This window comes from Anolis sagrei, chromosome 11 (assembly GCF_037176765.1).
Source record: "Anolis sagrei isolate rAnoSag1 chromosome 11, rAnoSag1.mat, whole genome shotgun sequence".
Classification (NCBI taxonomy): Eukaryota; Metazoa; Chordata; class Lepidosauria; order Squamata; family Dactyloidae; genus Anolis; species Anolis sagrei.
Window position 1 is genome coordinate 19,176,221 of NC_090031.1, and position 18,729 is coordinate 19,194,949.

General features: G+C 44.9%; 1 protein-coding gene across 1 annotated transcript in view; it reads left to right on the top strand.

Moving 5' to 3' along the window:
• The first annotated feature begins 425 nt into the window (after positions 1-425).
• NOS2 (nitric oxide synthase 2) overlaps positions 426-18,729 on the top strand; it is a 42,640-nt gene continuing 24,336 nt past the window's right edge. Inside the window, exons 1-7 of the mRNA XM_060757100.2 lie at positions 426-550; positions 1,740-1,812; positions 7,007-7,120; positions 7,696-7,844; positions 10,864-11,023; positions 12,325-12,416; positions 12,498-12,639. Of these exons, the coding sequence (XP_060613083.2) occupies positions 432-550; positions 1,740-1,812; positions 7,007-7,120; positions 7,696-7,844; positions 10,864-11,023; positions 12,325-12,416; positions 12,498-12,639 (849 nt within the window). The 5' untranslated portion in view covers positions 426-431. The remainder of the gene's footprint in view (positions 551-1,739; positions 1,813-7,006; positions 7,121-7,695; positions 7,845-10,863; positions 11,024-12,324; positions 12,417-12,497; positions 12,640-18,729) is intronic.

An 18,729-nucleotide genomic window follows, 5' to 3' on the forward strand; every position in this document is an offset into this window, starting at 1 on the left:
CCGCATTGTATGACGGGGCATCTTTTTTTTTTTGTTCTGTTTTCAGATGTTCATGATCAGAAGATGAAAGAAACATCTCGTTTTGATGTTGTGGAAAAACGCCAAAGAATGCTTTTGAGCATGTTTTGCCAAGAGATGCATCTACATATGAGAATTAACACAGTTTGACACCACTTTGACCACCTGGGCTCTTTGCTATGGGGTTAGGGGAGATGTCGTTTGGTGAGGCAGGAGAATTTGCCAAACTACAATTCCCAACACTCCATAGCATTGAGCTATGGCAGTTTAAGTGGGGTCAAATTGTACTAATTCTATAGCGTAGATGTGCCCGCTCTACAAAACAATTGTCTCCTTCACTCTGCTAATGTCATTCCCTCCACTATCTTTCTCCAGAGAGGATCTGAGAGGTGCCCAGAATCCCTCTGCCTAATATGCAGAAAATGATGTGCCCTTGGCCTTTATTCTTTAAGCCTCCGATCTGCAAGAACAAGTTCCAAGACGATAAGGATATCAACAACAATATGGAAAAAGCCACCCAGCATGTCTGCAGGTGAGGTGGAGAAGGGAGGTTTACCCAAAGCATTTATTTAGTTGGGACCGAGCAAGACTGGCAATAAAGCCCAGAAAGGTAAATGTTAATCCACATTGTTGAATACCTCACCACACCTCACTACCTCTGAGGATGCTTCCCATAGATGCAGGCGAAACGTCAGGAGAGAATGCCTCTAGAACATGACCATATAGCTCGAAAAAACCTACAACAACCCATTGTTGAATTTATTTATTTTGTATCAAAAGCATTGCATACATTATTATAAAACTGATAAAAATAGGAGCGCAGGTGGCTAAATATCTTTTGACCAAAAACGGGCAACAGCAAAGGTATTGTCTGTAACCTCCAACAATTCTTCCTCTGTACATGAGGCAGGGCATAGTGGACAAGCATACAGATGCGGAGTTGTCTGTTCTGCTCCACAGTCACACAAGGTGTGGGATTCTTTTAGGTCATGCCATTTTACCAGGTTGTCTTTTGATCTGCTCACTCCGCTTCTGAGTCTGTTCAGGGACTTCCAAGTTGCCCATTCCTTGTTTGCCCCAGGAGCAATGCTAGCTAGCTTGTAGAGTTTATCAACAGGTGTAGGTTTAAGGCATCCTGTGATTATTCTGCATGTTTCATTCGATGCTATGTTCACCTGCTTTGCATGGGCAGACCTCTGCCAAACAGGGCAGTCATACTCGGCAGTTGAGTAAGACAAGGTGAAAGCTGATGTTCTTACTAATTTTGGGTCTGCACCCCATGTGCTGCTAGTAAGTTCCTGCAGGATGTTATTGCGTGCAGCTAACTTTGTGGTTGGTGTTCATGCAGTGTTTCCTATATGCTAGTGTTCGATCTAAGGTGACACCGAGATATTTAGGATGGAAACAATGTTAAAGCTCTTGACCTCCCAAGGTGACTTTCAATTTCCTGTTGGTTTCCCGGTTGCATAGGTGGAAAGCACACACTTGTGTCTTGGCAGGGTTAGGCTTCAGCTGGTTATCTTTACAGTAGCTGGAGAGATCTTTCAATTAATTGTGGAATTAATGCAGTTTGATGCCACTTGGACTGTCGTGGCTCAGTGCTATGGAATCCTGAAAGTTATAATTTGTCAAGATCTCTCTCACCAGATAGCAGCTCCCATCGCATTTCAACTGGAGTGTCACTTTGGTTGGCATTGTTTAGTCTCTCCTTTGTCTTCCAGCTTGGCCAAACAAGATGGAACCATACCAAGCTCCAAACCGGATGTGATCATAGCCGCTGCAACAGCAAGAGAAGTGAGTCTGGGTTTGGGATTGGATGATTTAATCAATGGAGCTGAATGCAACAATTATTTCCACACTTGTACATACAAGGGTCACCCGGAAAGTAAGGTTACAAGGCACATAGGTCTTGCGGGGAATTTTTTGCAGGAGAAGTTGTTATCACTGCAGCGGGAAGCCAGCGGAAGTGAATGGGCGGTGCCAGTCATCAGTCACTCATCGACTGGCGTTGTGGTGAAGGTTAGAGAGGAGCGTCTTCCTTCTGTTTCCCTCCAAGTGCGAAGTTTACGCTGTATGAGGGATATCCAGAAAGTAACGCTACAAGGCACGTAGCTCTCACAGTGAATTTTCATGGGAGAAGTTGGTATCACTGCCGTGTAACGGGAAACTAGTGGAAGCGAATGAGCAGTGCCAGTCGTCAGTTGCTCATCAACTGGCATTGTGGTGAAGGTTAGAGATGAGCTTCCTCATTCTGTTTCCCTACAAATGCAAAGTTCGTGCTGTACGAGGGATATCCGGATAGTAAGGTTACAAGGCACACAGCTCTTGTGGGGAATTTTTTCTGGAGAAGCTGGTATCACTGCTGTATAGCAGGAAGCCACAGCGTTGTGGTGAAGGTTAGAGATGAGCGTCTTCTTTCTGTTTCTGTTCCGGTACGGCCGTACCAGGAGCTCCAGCTTGTCTTGCTATTTGTTGAGTGTTGCATGTTTTCTTTAAAGTTCTATGCATTTGCAGTTAGATGGCTTTCCTTACTTTGCAGTTATTGGGTCAATGACCTGTCAATTATCATTAGGTTCCCTTGTTCCGCCTCCTTTTTGGGTTTTGGAGGGAATAGGAGCCATTTTAGGTCAGTCCACACAGAGAAGTCTTTCTTACAGGACTTAAACCAGGACCTCCTGTAAAAGGCTTCATCATTTACAGCTTGGCCGGGGAGAAATAGCCCCATAGCTTGGCCAGGGATATAGAGTCTCAGCACAGCTTTTGCTGGGGACTTTACAGTTTGCTGAGGAATTTACAGCCTCTCAGCTCTCTTGCTAGGGATGCAGTCCCACAGCGCTTCAGCGAGCCATCACTGGGAAGTGAACATCTTCCTCCTCCTGGAAGTTCTGCAAAGGTCTCTGTTCGGTAAGGGCCCTTCGCGGCAAGCATAAAGCAGATTGGACCGGATGTAGGGGCCCCACGCCAACAGAAGAGAAGACAGATTGCCCAGGGTAGAGGTCGGGGATTTTCCCAACAGTGAAGGAACAGTTGCCTGCCCTTGGGGGCAAGATCGAGAAAGCCAACAGTTTATTAAGAAAACTTTTAATCTAATCGTTGAAGCCTTGTTATTTGTTCAGTAATAAAGGTTTTGTTGCATCTTTAAAGACTTTGAAGCCTATCTTTTCAGGAAAATCCCAAAAAACCTCTCTCTGAGGCAACCCCGGCGTCCCGTTGGGCTCACAGAAATTAAGTCCTGTTTATAGTCTTTTATAGGAGCTCAGCGCGCGACAGCACAGTTTCCCTCCAAGTGCAAAGTTTACTTTTTTAAATAATATTTTTATTGTTTTCATGTTATTTACATAAAAAGAATGGGAACAATGGATTTCTCTGTGGAAGAAATTAGGAAAAGTAAGGAAATGAAGGTGTGGGAAGTAGGGGGAGGGAAAAGGGGGAAGGAAAAGGAGAAGAAAAAGAAAAAAAGAAAAAAGGAGGAAGAGGGGCGTGGAGGGGGTGGGTGAGGTGCTTCCAGGAGCCCCCAGGATGACCCGACTGTCTGATTTTTTAAATCTATCTATCTATCTATCTATCTACACACACACACACACAAAATGTGTGTGTATGTGTATATATATGTGTGTGTGTGTATATATATATGTGTGTGTGTGTGTTTTCTCCTGTCTTTACTTGTTTTTGTCGTCATTTTCATATTGATACTTCCTTTGAGTTTTGATTACAAATTTCTGCTATATATTTCTTTGTTTTCTTCTCTCACGAATTCCAGAAATATTTCCCAATCTGTTCTTTGAGGTTTTATTGTATTGTGCGAATATTTTTGAGTCAGTATGTCCATATTTATTATGTCCATTATCTTTATCATCCACTGCTCCACTGTGGGTATTTCCTTGCTTCTCCATACTTTGGCTAGAGTCATTCTTGCTGCTGTTATTAGGTAAAAAACATCGATATTCTTTTCCATTTTTAAGTCCACTATCCCCAATAGTAATATTTCTGATTTTGGGTTAAATTTTATGTTTAGAATCTGCTCTATCTTTTTATGTATTTGGTGCCAAAAGTTTTTTATTTTCCTGCATTTACACCACATGTGGATAAAGTTACCTTTGTCTTTTTTGCACTTCCAACACTCGTCTTTTGTTTTTACTAATTTTTGCCAGTATTTCTGCTGTTAAGTACCATCTATGAAATTTTTTTATGCCAGCTCTCTTTGAGGTCTGTTGCATAAGTGTGTCTTAATTTCTTTAGCCAGATCTCTTTCCAATCTCCCAAGAGTATGGAGCGGCCTATATCTCTTGACCAGTTTATCATATTGCCTTTTACTTGTTCAGTTTCGATGGTCCATATTAGTAATGGATGATATATTTTGTATTAGTTTTGTGTCTGTTTTTAATAATTTATCCCAGAATGTGTCTTTCGTTTCAAAGCCAATTTTGTTATCTATATTAAAGTTTTCTTTTATTTGGTGATATTGAAACCATGAAATGGTTGGGTCTATTGATGTTAATTCTTCTTGTGATTTGAGTGACACCCCTTGCTTTTTTATCTTTAATAATTGGTTATAAGTCAGCCATTTCTCTCTGGAAAGTTCTCTCCAATGATAGGCTTCATTTGGGGAGAACCACAGTGGTGTGTTTTGATATATTGATATTTAATTGTTGTTATGCTATTGTTTTTAAATGTTCTAATGGTTTTGTAATGTGTGCATTGAAATTGCTGCTGTTAACCGCTTTGAGTCGCCTAAGGGCTGAGAAAAGCAGTATATAAATGAAGTAAGTAAATAAATAAATACTTTTTCTTTATATTTATCCCAAGTCTGGATAAAGGCTGCACGTATCGGATAATTTCTAATTTTTTTCTTTTTTTGCCTTTCCTCTTTATAAGTAGGCATGCCATCCCTGAGCAATATCAAAGTCTTCTAAAGCCAGTGTTTTCTTTTTTTCCAATGTTGCCCAGTCTCGTAACCAACTCAGAGTGGCTGTGTCGTAATACAATTGGAGCTCTGGTAGGCCTAGGCCTTCCCTTTTCTTATCATCAATTACATTTTTAGAACTAATTCTATGTTTTTTGCCTTTCCATATAAATTTGACTATCTCTTTTTGCCAATTTTGTAAGGTTGTTCTAGATCTTAGTACCGGGAGTGTCTGGAATATAAATAGGATATCTAGTAGGATATTCATTTTAATCGCTGCTATTCCTCCCAGCAGAGAGAGGTTCAAATGTTCCCACGTCTTTAATTTTCTTTTTATTTCTAACCATTTTTTTCATAGTTATTTTTCGTTGAGTGCATATTATTGGATGAAATTATTACTCCTAAATATTTTACCTTTGTGACTACTTTAATTCCTGTTTTATCCTGAAGTTTTTCTTTTCACAAATATTCTTAGTAGTAATTTGTGTTTTATCTCTATTTATTTTAAATCCGGCCATCTCTCCAAACTTCTCTATCTCTTGCAGCCATTTATTCGTATGGGTTAGAGGATCTTCTATAAAACACACTATATCATCCATGAATGCACAGGTTTTGAATGTATGCCTTTTAGTTCTGAGGTCTATTAGTTCAATGTTCTTCCTTATATTCTTTAATAAAGTCTCGAGGGTTAAAATAAAAAGTAACGGGGAAAGGGGACAATCTTGCCTTGCTCCTTTTTGGATAGGTATTGATTGTTGCTCATTTATTGTAATTTTTGCTATTTGGTCATTATATATTGATTCAATTGCATTCAGATAATAGTGACCTATATCCATTTCTCTTGCAATGATGTAATTCCAATTTACATTATCAAATGCCTTTTTGGCATCCAGGAACATTAGAGCAATTTCTTTCTGGTTGTTTTTTTCATAATCGATAATATTTATAACTGTTCTTATGTTGTCTCTTAGTTGGCGCTTTGAGAGAAATCCTGCTTGGTTATCTTAGTGTTTAATAGTTCCTTTAGTTTTGAGGCCAGTACACCTGTAAATATCTTATAATCTACATTGAGTAGAGACATAGGTCTATAATTTTTTACCGATGTGCTGTTTGTGTTTTCTTTGTGTATTATGGAAATTATTGCTGCTTTCCATGAATCTGGTATGTTTACGCTGTACAAGGGATATCTAGAAAGTAAGGTTACAAGGCATGTAGCTCTCGCAGGGAATTTTCGCGGGAGAAGTTGGTATCAGTGCCATGTAGTGGGAAACACACAGAAGTGAATGAGCAGTGCAAGTTGGCTTTACCATTTACATAGGCTTTACCATCTTCGGCATCTTGGAGGCTTGTGCAGTAGCTCATCAACTGATATTGGGTTAAGGTTAGAGATGAGGTGTCTTCATTTTGTTTCCTTCCAAGTGCAAAGTTCATGGTGTACGAGGGTTACCTAGAAAGTAAGACTACAAGGCACGTAGCTCTCGCAGGGAATTTTCATGGGAGAAGTTGGTATCACTGCCGTGTAGCAGGAAACCAGGCATGTAGCTCTCTTTAAAGCGGGGAGGTATTTAAGGCACCCATAAGGAAATGCCAGAAAAGTGCCGGCGATTAGGTCAAGGAGGAAGTTTACTAACAAAGCTCTTCAGCAGGGAAGATGGAATGACAGCACCCTCCCCCCCAATGGGCAGAACAAGCACAAGCCTCCAAGATGCCAAAGATGGTAAAGCCTATGTATACCTCTTTCTATATACATTTGTCTGTCTTGTCAGTATGTAACGGCATTGAATGCTTGCCGTATATTTGTTCTGTGAGCAGCCCCAAGTCCCCTTTGGGATGAGAAGGGTGGAATATAAATACTGTAAATAAATAAAGAAATAAATAAGCATATATGTTTTATTGAAATCCAAGGGTGCATCTAGAATGGGTGCACTTTGACTTCGATTTGGCTGCCAGCGGATATCGAGGATGCAAGGTTCTTGTGAAGATGAAATGAGAGAATTCCTGTATTTCTTCACAGGCAGGCCAAGAATCATATCTTTAAAATTAAGTGATATTTTCGTCGTTCTTCTGGTTCCTTTCTCTGCCCAGAAATGTCTCCCGAACAGTAACAAGCAAGCCTCCAGATGCCTGAGGAACTTGAAAATTAAAAACTGGGAACATGGAATGACACTCCAAGACACACTGCACTGCGAGGCAAAAGAGGTAAGCAGACAAAGGAATAATAATAATAATACACTTTGTTTATATTCTGCTCTATCTCCCTGAAGGGACTTAGAGCGGATTACAGTATACACATATAGAAGCAAACATTCAGTGCCTTTTATACAGTAACAACAATGACATGCAGTACACAAACAAAGGCAAAGGCTTCCTTTTCCATCTCCAGCATCTGGAGGCAATGCTCAACTCTGGACATGAGGAGGTGCTCTTGTTCCATTTTTTCTTTTGTCCTGGTCGTGTTTGCTGGCATGACTGCATGGGTGCCTTTTAGCTTCCTGCCAAGGTGATACCTATTGATCTACTCACATTGCATGTTTTCGAACTACTAGATTGGAAGGAGCTAAGGCTAACAGCGGGAGCAAACCCCGACCTGAGGCTTGAAACTGTCAACCTTCCAGTCAGCATTTTTTTCTGCAGCTAGAGGTTGAACCCGCTGTGCTACTGCAGCCCCCATAGCATGGATAGTTTCAGGGTATATTTTGACATTGGCCCGCATAGCATTCAGGGAATGGAAATCGGGTATATGGGGACATTGTTGTGATGTTGTTTCTTCCCAGGTGCTGAGCTGCCGGTCCAGCGTGTGTCAAGGGTCTCTCATGAACAGCCCAGCTTTGGTCAGAGGTCCCCGAGACGAACCCGTCCCTAAAGACAAATTATTGCACCAAGCGACTGAGTTTATCAATCTGTTCTACGGTTCATCCAAAGAGTAAGACAATTTTTTTTTGCTATAATGTCAGGGATGTCTAATAATAATAGTAGCAGTAATAATAATAATAACCTATAAATATCTTGGCATACTACAGTTGGACAATATCAAGCATGGGCATGTGAAAAATGTGGTCAGCAAAAAATACATCCAGAGAGTCAGAAAGCTTTTGAAGAGCAAATTAAATGGCGGAAATATGATCAAGGCTCTCAACACCTGGGCCATCCCCGTCATTAGATACACAGCTGGAATTGTGAACTGGACACAAGCAGAGCTGGAGGTTCTGGACAGAAAAACAAGAAAACTGATGACAATCCACTACTCATGACACCCGCGTAGTGATGTTGAAAGACTTTACCTGCCCAGAAAATCAGGAGGCAGAGAGAGTGAAACAAACATTAGAAGAAGAGAAACATGTCCTGACAGATGATGGCAGATGAAAGGCAGTCAAGAGCTAACATTGAGGGAAGTCAATAGTAGTAAACTGCTTAAAGTGAAAAAGACAAAGAGGGAATACTGTAAAAAAACAATGCAGAGCAGAAGAGAAAACTGACCAAATAAGGCTCTTTTTCCATGGGCAATTCTTGGGAAAAACAGAGCCAAATGGACAAGGAAAATACATGGCTGTAGCTCACAATTGGAACGATCCCAAGTGTAGACTCTGTAAGGAAGCAGATGAAACACTAGATCACATCCTCAGCTGCTGCAAGAAGATCGCGCAGACAAACTACAAGCAGAGGCATAACACCGTTGCTCAGATTATTCATTAGAACTTGTGCCATCTGCCTACAACAAAGAACTGGTGGGATCACAAGCCGGAAAAGGTTACAGAGAATGAACACTTCAAGCTCCTCTGGGACTTCCAAATTCAGGCAGTCAGAGTTGTGGAGCATAATACTCCTGACTTCACAATCGTGTTAAAAAACAAAGTATGGATTGTCGATGTTGCAATCCCAGGTGACAGCAGGATCGAAGAGGAACAACTGGAAAAGCTGACACGATACGAGGATTTAAAGATCAATCTGCAAAGACTCTGGCCAGTAAAGGTGGTCCCAGTGGTGGTTGCAGTGCCTAAAGACCTTGGCCTGCACTTAAACAGAATCGGCACTGACGAAATTACCATCTGCCAGCTGCAGAAGACTACCTTACTGGGATCTGCACACATTATTCGCTGATACATCACACAGTCCTAGACACTTGGGAAGCGTCCGACGTATGATCCAATACAACATGCAGCAGAGTGTCTGCTGTGGACACATCTTGTTGTGTTTCTAATAATAATAATAATAATAATAATAATAATAATAATAATAATACTTTATTTATATTTCGCTCTATCTCTCCGAGGGGACTCAGAGCAGATTGCAACATACACAGATAGGCAAACATTCAAAGCCTTTAATACAGTGGAATAACAATGACACATAAACACACAGAACAAAGGTCCCCTTTCATCTCTGGCTTATGGAGGCAGTGTTCAACTCTGGCTATGAGGAAGCACTCTTTCTCTATTTCCAAGCTGAAGAGCTTGCTGTTTATAGACACCTTCTTGGCATGCTGCATGGGCGCCTTTCCACCGAAGCAGTACCTATTGATCTACTCACATTTGCATGTTTTCGAACTGCTAGGTTGGCAGGAGCTAGGGCTAACAGTGGGAGCTCACCCCAACCCGCGGCTTCGAACTGCCAACTTTTAGGTCAGCAGATTCAACAGTTCAATGGTTTAAACCACTGTGGCACCATGGATGTACAGCTTTCCTTATTGTGTACTTGAAGCTCGTTGGATTATGAATGTGTGTGCACTGTAGAATGAATATAGCTTGATGCCACCTTAGCTGACATGGAGTCCTGAGAGTTGTAGTTTGGATAGGCAACACCTCTCTTGCACAGAGAAGACTACAAAACTACAGCTGCCAAAGTAATACGGAGAGAGAGAGAGATGAATGGTCAGTCTTGCAACTCAAGAGCTACTCACATTAGAATTAATGGATGGAGTGGGTGGTGAATTTGGAAATAACTCAGGCTTTTTTTTTTTTTGTTGGAAAAAGTCACCTGGATTGTTTACAGAGCTAATTCAGAACTGGAGAGAGGTTATTTGCAAAAACACCCCTGCGGTATTTCCCCCTTCTGTTCAGAGCAGGAGGGGAACAATGAAATTGCATCCATTGTACAATGTGGATGCACCTTCAGATACAGAATGAGTGATATTTTTGCAAATTATGTCAGATCCAGAATTCACTATGGTTGTTGTATGTCAGCCTGTTCAGCCTGTATTTGTGTCTGATGTTCATGATGCTGGGCCTGGGTCTGTTGGCAATGGGGATGCAGGTTTGCCTGGGCCTGAATTAAGCTCAGATGAGAGGCCTGAGCTTTTCTCAGGAAGATTCACAAGGTCACATTCCCTGGAGACGCCCTTCACAGTCTTTCTCAGAGCAACTGTCTGAAGATTATTTGTCAGGCGCAGAAGTTAATGAGAGTCAAGAGAGCATAGATAGAAAGCAAGGCTTTTGTAAACAGAGACAAGGTGTTCAGAAGCAAAGATGTCTCTTTTCCTCTTTTACAGGAAAAGAGAGATAAAAATCTGGTGGTAAGGTCAAGAGAAATGCTTTCCTTTCAGTTTTGGGATCTGGAAATGCTTTATATTGATTCATGGGAAAGAGCTGCCTCAGTTGGGTCAACATTGGAATTTAATGATGGTCATGCTTTCAAGTGCTCTTAGTTTCATGCACCAAGTTTTTCATCAAGCTCAAGACTCATGTATTGGATTTTTCCTTATGCCTTGTTTCTTGGATCCCTGTGTCTCATTTAATGGATTTTTGTACATATGGATCTTGTTTTCCCTTGAAGCTTATGGACTATTTGATGTTTTGGAACTTTACTCTTTTTACTAATTTTACTGCTTTGCCTACATATATTCCTCAATAAACTGCTTGCTGATTTTGCCATGCTGCTGTGGTTTTTAAGGTAAGAGGTGTTCCTGCTCTGGTGTACGACAATTGTTTCCCTTTTTTTGGTCATAGGCTGAAAATAGACCACTTTGCTCGCCTGGAAGCAGTGGCTAAAGAGATCGAGACAACCGGGACTTACCAGCTAACCGGAGACGAACTCGTCTTTGCAGCAAAGCAGGCCTGGAGAAATGCGCCGCGGTGCATCGGGAGAATCCAGTGGTCCAATTTACAGGTGGTTCTTCAATCCCATAGTATTTAAGCTCCATTTCTCCCCTTGATTCCATCCTAACAATAGTTTCAGAAGGTGGGTGCATAGAGTGGAGACCACACTGGGTGTGCACACTGCACACTGCACTTACCCTAATCCTTACATATCACCTGTCACATCAGCACTTTTAATCCTGTACCCATTACTCTGGCCTGGCCCAGTTTTATTGTGTCTTGATGTATTGTTTATTGCTTGTTGTCTAATATTGCTTTAATTGTTTTTAATTTGCTTTAGGTTTTGTATTGTTATGTTGTGTTTTGAGGCCTTGGCCTTTGTAAGCCGCATCGAGTCCTTCGGGAGATGCTAGCGGGGTACAAATAAAGATGATGATAATAATAATAATAATAATAATAATAATAATAATAATAATTGACAGTCCCAGGGGGGTGACGCCACAAGGACTCTCTATAAAAAGTTAGTGTTTCAATTGAAAGGTTTCTTCTATATACAAATAAAGCCAATGTTTGTGCTGTAAATGCTGTTCCTAGGTGAAGTGGCCCTTTGTGAAGACACTGGGAAAGAAAGGTGACATGTGTATGAGGGGGCGGGAAGAAAGAAAGAAAAAGAAAGAAAGAAAGTGAGAAGGGAAAGAAAGGAAAGGAGAAGAGAGAAAGGGAGGGGAAAGAAATTAAAATTAAGGAGAGAAGAAAAATGGGGGGAAAGATATGAGGGGCAGGGAGAAAAGAAAGAAAGAAAGAGAAAAAGAAGGGAAATAAAGGAAAGGAAGGAAAATATGAGGGGAAGGGAGGAATGTAAGGGGAAAAAAGGAAGAGCTGAATTTTGCATTGTGTTGAGGAAGTGAACATCTTGCTGGGCAGGGCTTTAGCACAGCTGGTTAAACTGCCTGCTACAGAAAATCTTGCTGATCCAAAGGTTGGCAGTTCAAGCCCGGGTCTGGGTGAGCTCCCACCGTCAGCCCAGCTTCTGCTCAGCAAGCAGATTGAAAACAGCAAAGGGGGTGGATAAATAGCAGGGAGGTAATAAAAAGGCACCCATGAGGACATGCCGGCAAATCAATTTGGAGGACGTCTAAGGATGGAGCAACAGCACCTCCCTGTGGCCAGAGTCAAAAACAGCCTCCAAATGCTGGAGATGGAAAAAAGATGGGAAAGCCTATACCTTTGTTTATGTACTGTCTGTCCTTGTTAATTGCATACTGGCATTGAATGTTTGCCATATAAGTGTCCCCTGAGTCCCCTCGGGGAGAGAGGATGGAATATAAATAAAGTATATTATTATTTATTGTTCCTCCATAAATCTTTTAGGTGTTTGACGCTCGTAACTGCGCTACTGCCAAGGAGATGTTTGCACACCTCTGTCGTCATTTGGCATATTCGACCAACGGAGGCAAGATCAGGTGTGGACAGTTTCCCTTCACCTCTTTTGCATCTTTAGAATTGCCGGATGGTTTTGTTACTTGCTCTTCATTGTCAAACAGGTCGGCCATCACGGTTTTCCCCCAGAGGACAGACGGGAAACATGACTTCCGAATATGGAACAGCCAGCTCATCCGATATGCCGGATACCAAACGCCGGATGGTTCCATTGTGGGCGATCCAGCCAATGTGGAGCTCACACAGGTATATACCAAAATTGACCAAGTTGGTGACACATCCAGAGGAATCATGAAGTTGAAAGAGACCCTAAAGGTCATCCAAACTGTCCCCCTTCTGCCAGACATAATGAAAGCCCTCCTGACAGATGGCCTTTTTGCTCACAGACTCACAAACCTCATTAAGCACACTTTAAACTAGGTCCACTGGGGGAGGTAAAGTACTTGCAACAAGTACTTTACCCACAATGTCAGGGAACCGCCAGAAGGCTAAACGGAGGGCTGCACAAACACATTGAGGACCAAGTACCAAATAATAATAATAATAATAACACTTTATTTGTACCCCGCTACCATCTCCCCAAGGGACTCGGTGCGGCTTACATGAGGCCGAGCTCAAACACAACAATGCAAGCAATAATCACAACAATACAAGCAATTAAAATAAAAACACATACAATAATACAACATTATCAAAAGACAACATACAATTAAAACTGTGGGAAGGCCAAATGTAAAATTAAAATTGGGAATAATGCTGGAGCATGGACGAAAAGGTGGTAGTGGCGTTTGTGGAAGGACATACCAGCAGACCTAAAAGTGTAAAGTGGTTTGGAGGACAAAGTGCTATGGGATCATTATTCCAGGAAGGCACACTGGAACAAGCACGTCTTCAAGCTCCTCCTAAAGACTGCCAGGGTTGGGGCCTGCCTGATGTCCTTAGGAAATGAGTTCCAGAGCCGAGGGGCCACCACCGAAAAGGCCCTCTCTCGTCCCCACCAATCGTGCCAGCGATGCTGGTGGGATCGAGAGCAGGGCCTCTCCAGATGAACGAAGAGATCGTGTGGGTTCGTAAACAGAGATGCGGTTACGCAGGTAGGGCTTTGTAGGTAAGAACCTGCACCTTGAATTGGGTCCGGTAGATAAATGGCAGCCAGTGGAGCTCCTTGAACAGGAGGGTTGACCGCTCCCTGTAAGTAGCCCCAGTTAACAACCTGGCTGCCACCCGTTGGATCATCTGAAATTTCTGGGCTGTTTTCAAGGGCAGCCCCATGTAAAGTGCATTGCAGTAATCCAGTCTAGAGGTGACTAAGGCATGGACCACCTTGACCAGATCCGCCTTCCCGAGGTATGGTCACAGTTGGCACATGAGTTTTAATTGTGCAAAGGCCCTCCCGGCCACCACCGACGCCTGAGCCTCAAACGTAAGTGAAGAATCCAGGAGGACCCCCAAACTGCGGACCTGTGACTTATTTATTTATTTATTATTTGCTTTATTTCTATACCGCATATTTCAGCCCAGACAGGCGACTCTATGCGGTTTCAGGGGGAGTGCAATCCCGTCCAGCACAGGTTGCCACCCTATACCCCGGTCTGGTTTACGATCGACCAAGAGGACCTCTGTCTTGTCGGGATTAATCTTCAGCTTGTTCGTCCTCATCCAGACAGCCACAGCGGTCAGGCACTTGTCTAGTACTTGAGGGGCTTCCTTGGAGTTAGGTGGAAAAGAGTAGTAGAGTTGTGTGTGATGGCGGAGTGGTAGCAGCGAACCTCCGCTACGGTAAGAAAGGAACTGTAATCCGACTTAAGCCTCCCCACCCTTGAAAACTGCTCCGTATACCAACGACAAACCAGGGCCACGAAGGTGGCTTTGCGGGGTCTATTTGGAGCAGCATTGCTGAAGGAAGGGCTGAAGAAGGCTGAGAGAGGAAGGAGGTAGAGCGACTGGGCCGCCGCCATTACCGGCTCTCGAACGCGCTCCCTCCTCACCTTTTTCGCTGCAACCACTGGTTCCTTCTTGCCAACTCCAACGCTAGCGACAGGATTGAGACCATTGCCGCTCGAGGGGGTGACTGTTTGCCATCTCTCTGCCCCCGCTCCTGCCCGGAATTCGGAGGCACGGAACGACCGGACTTGTAGCCACAGCACCATTTCCCAGCTCCGTGTTGCCATTTCCCCGCTTCCGGAGTACAGCCGGGTTGCCTGGTGCCGTTGTTGCGCCGTCGCGTTGCTGCCCTGTGGTTGTCTGGTCCTGGGCCAGGCCGGCCTCCACTCTGCCGGCCTCCCTCCACTCAGGCCGGCTTGTCACAACTCCGGAACCCAGAGCTGAGGATTGGCTTGACCGCCGCCGCATCGCTGTATCGCAGCCCAGGGCGCAGCTTGTTTGCTTTGTTGCCCTGCGGCGGGGCTGTTTTACTACGCTACACTCCTGCGACTGCCTGGCTCCCGGGCAAGGCCGGCTTTCCGTTATCCCGCCCTTCATCGCTCCAGCCGGCGTTCCATCTTTGTGCCTTCATGCTGTTCCCTGCGGCTGTCTGGCCCTCTGACCAGGCTGGCTCCCCATCGTGTCAGCGTTGTGCCGTTTTGACCGGCCCGTTGTCGTCCTGGCCGGCTTCCCATCGCTTTGGCTGCGTCGCTGGGCTACTGCCCCATTGTGCCATTTCTAGAGCTTGGCTGGAGCAACAGGCTTAGCCGGTTGTTAATCTGCTAACTTATTCCCGTCCTGTGGCACTTATCATCCTTGAGTTGTGTTGACCCATCGCTATCATACGAGACGCCCAACATCACGTCTTTGTCTCCAACTCTGGAAGGACCAGTATAATCCATCTTGTCATCTGAGTTATTAACCAAGTTGTCATCTGTTCTACCTTTGCCAGCTGGGGGTCCGTTTCCAGCAGTTCTACTACAGCTCCCCCGAGCCCTGTTACCAACAACACCCCAATAAGACTTTACGTCTCCGGGGCAGTAACCTTAATATTGGGGAGGGGAGGGGGGTTAAACTGCAACATTAACAACACTCATATTAGGACTGAAACCGAGATCTTGAGATGTAATTGCACTGCCAATATTCTGCCAATATTCTGAAATGTGCTGCTAACCTGCCTAGCTTCAGCACTTTAACCCATTACCTTTGTATTGAACTTGCTGCTAAACTTTCCAACTTAGCACTTTAGTTATTGATTTAACAACTAGCACTTGAATTATCAATCCCTCCATGTTGCACTTTATCTACTTAAAGTCAGACGTTGATAAAGCCACCGCACTTTAATAACTTCTATCATCTTGCACGCCGATACGGCTACCTGCTTGCACTTTGAATTTTTGTAAAGTTCTAGTGATTGTGTTTTAACATCCATTATCCATGCTGCTCCCCATTCCCTGGTATCTGTTAATTGTATTGTTAATTGATTGTGAAAGGGATAAGGGGTGGAGCGGGCTGGAGAGACCTGGAAACAGCAGGGCAGGGGTGGGAAATGAATGGAGTGGAGGTCTATGGCAAACTGATATTCCAACAAACCAAAGAACCGATAATGAACCATGGGTTGAAGTTATGGAGGTTGAATGCGACATGGAGGGGGGTGGTGTCCTGTCGGGCGAGGGGCCCCTATCGAAGTCGTGGTGGGGAAGGGGACATGCAGGAAAGGGAGACCACTAATTTGGCCTAGGGATTGTAGAACAACACTAGTAATTCCAAATAGGTCTCCTGATATGGTAAATTGGTGTAACCAGGATGGCGGTCCCTCTGGATTGAAGGTGGTGCTGTTGAATGCCAGATCTGTCAATGGAAAAACAACTTTCATCCAGCATCTAATCCTGGATGAGCGGGCAGATCTGGCATGCATCACGGAGACCTGGTTGGACGAAGCTGGAGGTGTAAATTTGACCCAGCTCTGGCCACCAGGGTTCTCCTTGCAGCACCAGCCGAGATCCGGAGGGCGGGGAGGCAGGGGTTGCAGTGGTCTATAGAGATTCCATCCCTCTGACCAGGGGCCACATCCCGCAGTCAACAAAATTTGAATGTGTCCATCTGAAAGTGGGTGACCGGGACAGAATAGGGATTCTGTTAGTGTACCGTCCACCTCGCTGCACTACAGTCTCCCTACCTGAGCTAGCGGAGGTGGTCTCAGGCTTGACACTGGAGTCCCAGCGGCTACTTGTGCTGGGGGACTTCAATGTTCATGCTGAGGCTGCCCTTTCAGGAGCGGCTCAGGACTTCATGTCTGCCATGGCAACCATGGGGCTGTCCCAACGGGTATCTGGCCCCACTCACAGCTCAGGACACACATTGGACTTGGTTTTCTGCCAGGGATGGGAGGAAGGTGGCGGTATTGAGGAGCTGACCATCTCTCCGTTGCCATGGACCGACCGCTACCTGGTCAGATTTAGACTTATTGCACCCCCTAACCTCTGCAGGGGTGGAGGACCCATTAAGTTGGTCCGCCCCAGGAGGCTTATGGATCCGGATGGATTCCTGATGGCTCTTGGGGAGTTTCCCACCACCTCGGTAGGTGATTCTGTTGATGCCCTGGTCGCTCTCTGGAATGGGGAGATGACTAGGGCAATAGACACGATTGCTCCAGAACGTCCCCTCTCAAGTAGCCGAGCTAAACCAGCCCCTTGGTTCACCGAGGAGCTGGCAGCGATGAAGCGAAGGAAGAGGGAACTAGAGAGCGTGTGGCATTCAGATCCGAGCGAGCCAAATTGAAGACGGTTCATGTCCTCCTTAAGGGCATATGCCGCGGCAATAAAAGCTGCAAAGAAATCCTTCTTTGCAGCCACTATTGCATCTGCAAAGAACCGTCCGGCTGAACTGTTTCGAGTTGTCAGAGGCCTTTTAAATCCCACCACTCAGGATGGGAGCCCTGACAATTCGGCAGCTTGCTGTGAAGCTTTTGCTCAGTTCTTTGCAGACAAAGTCGCTTTGATCCGTTCTGGCCTGGATACCATGTTAATGGCAGTCTCTGAGGATGTAACAAGAGCACCTGCTTGTCTAATTTTGATGGTTTCATTTCAATTAGTGAAACCTGAGGATGTGGACAAGATACTTGGAGGAATGAGGCCAACCACATGCATCCTGGACCCCTGCCCATCCTGGCTACTAAAGGAGGCCAGAGGGGGATTGGCTGAGTGGGTTAAGGTGGTGGTTAATGCCTCCCTTCAAGAAGGCAAAATTCCAGCAAGCTTAAAACAAGCTATAATAAAACCGCTGTTGAAAAAGCCATCATTGGACCCCACTAAATTCGACAACTATCAGCCTGTTTCCAATCTCCCCTTTTTGGGCAAAGTCTTGGAACGTGTGGTGGCTTCACAACTCCAGGTATTCTTGGGAGACACGGATTATCTGGATCCGGCACAGTCTGGTTTCAGACCAGGGCATGGAACTGAGACAGTCTTGGTCGCCTTAGTGGATGATCTGCGCCGGGAGCTCGACAGGGGGAGTGTGTCCCTGTTGGTGCTGCTGGACCTCTCAGCGGCCTTCGATACCGTCCCCTTCTGGGACGCCTCGTGGGAATGGGTCTTGGAGGTACTGTATTGCTGTGGCTCTGGTCATTCCTGGAGGGTCGGTCTCAGAAGGTGTTACTGGGAGACACCTGTTCGACCCCATAACCTTTGTCTTGTGGGGTTCCTCGGGGCTCAATACTATCTCCCATGTTGTTTAACATCTACATGAAACCGCTGGGGGAGATCATCCAGAGTTTCGGAGTATGGTGTCATCTGTACGCAGATGATGTCCAACTCTGTCACTCCTTTCCACCTGCTACTAAGGAGGCTGTCCAAGTCCTGAACCGGTGCCTGGCTGCTGTGACGGTCTGGATGAGGGCGAACAAATTGAAATTGAATCCAGACAAGACAGAGGTACTCCTGGTCAGTTGCAAGGCCGAACAGGGCATAGGGTTACAGCCTGTGTTGGATGGGGTCGCACTCCCCCTGAAGACGCAGGTTCGCAGCTTGGGTGTGATCTTGGACTCATCGCTGAGCCTGGAACCTCAGGTTTCAGTGGTGACCAGGGGAACATTTGCACAGTTAAAACTTGTGCGCCAGCTGCGCCCGTACCTCGGGAAGTCTGACTTGGCCACGGTAGTCCACGCTCTGGTTACATCCCACTTAGACTACTGCAACGCTCTCTACATGGGGTTGCCTTTGAAGACTTCTTGGAAGCTTCAACTAGTCCAACGCTCGGCAGCCATGATACTAACAGGAGCGGCACTCAGGGAGCACACAACTCCTCTGTTGCGCCAGCTCCACTGGCTGCCAATTTGCTACCGGGCACAATTCAAAGTGCTGGCGTTGGCCTATAAAGCCTTAAACGGTTCTGGCCCAAGGTACCTATCCGAAC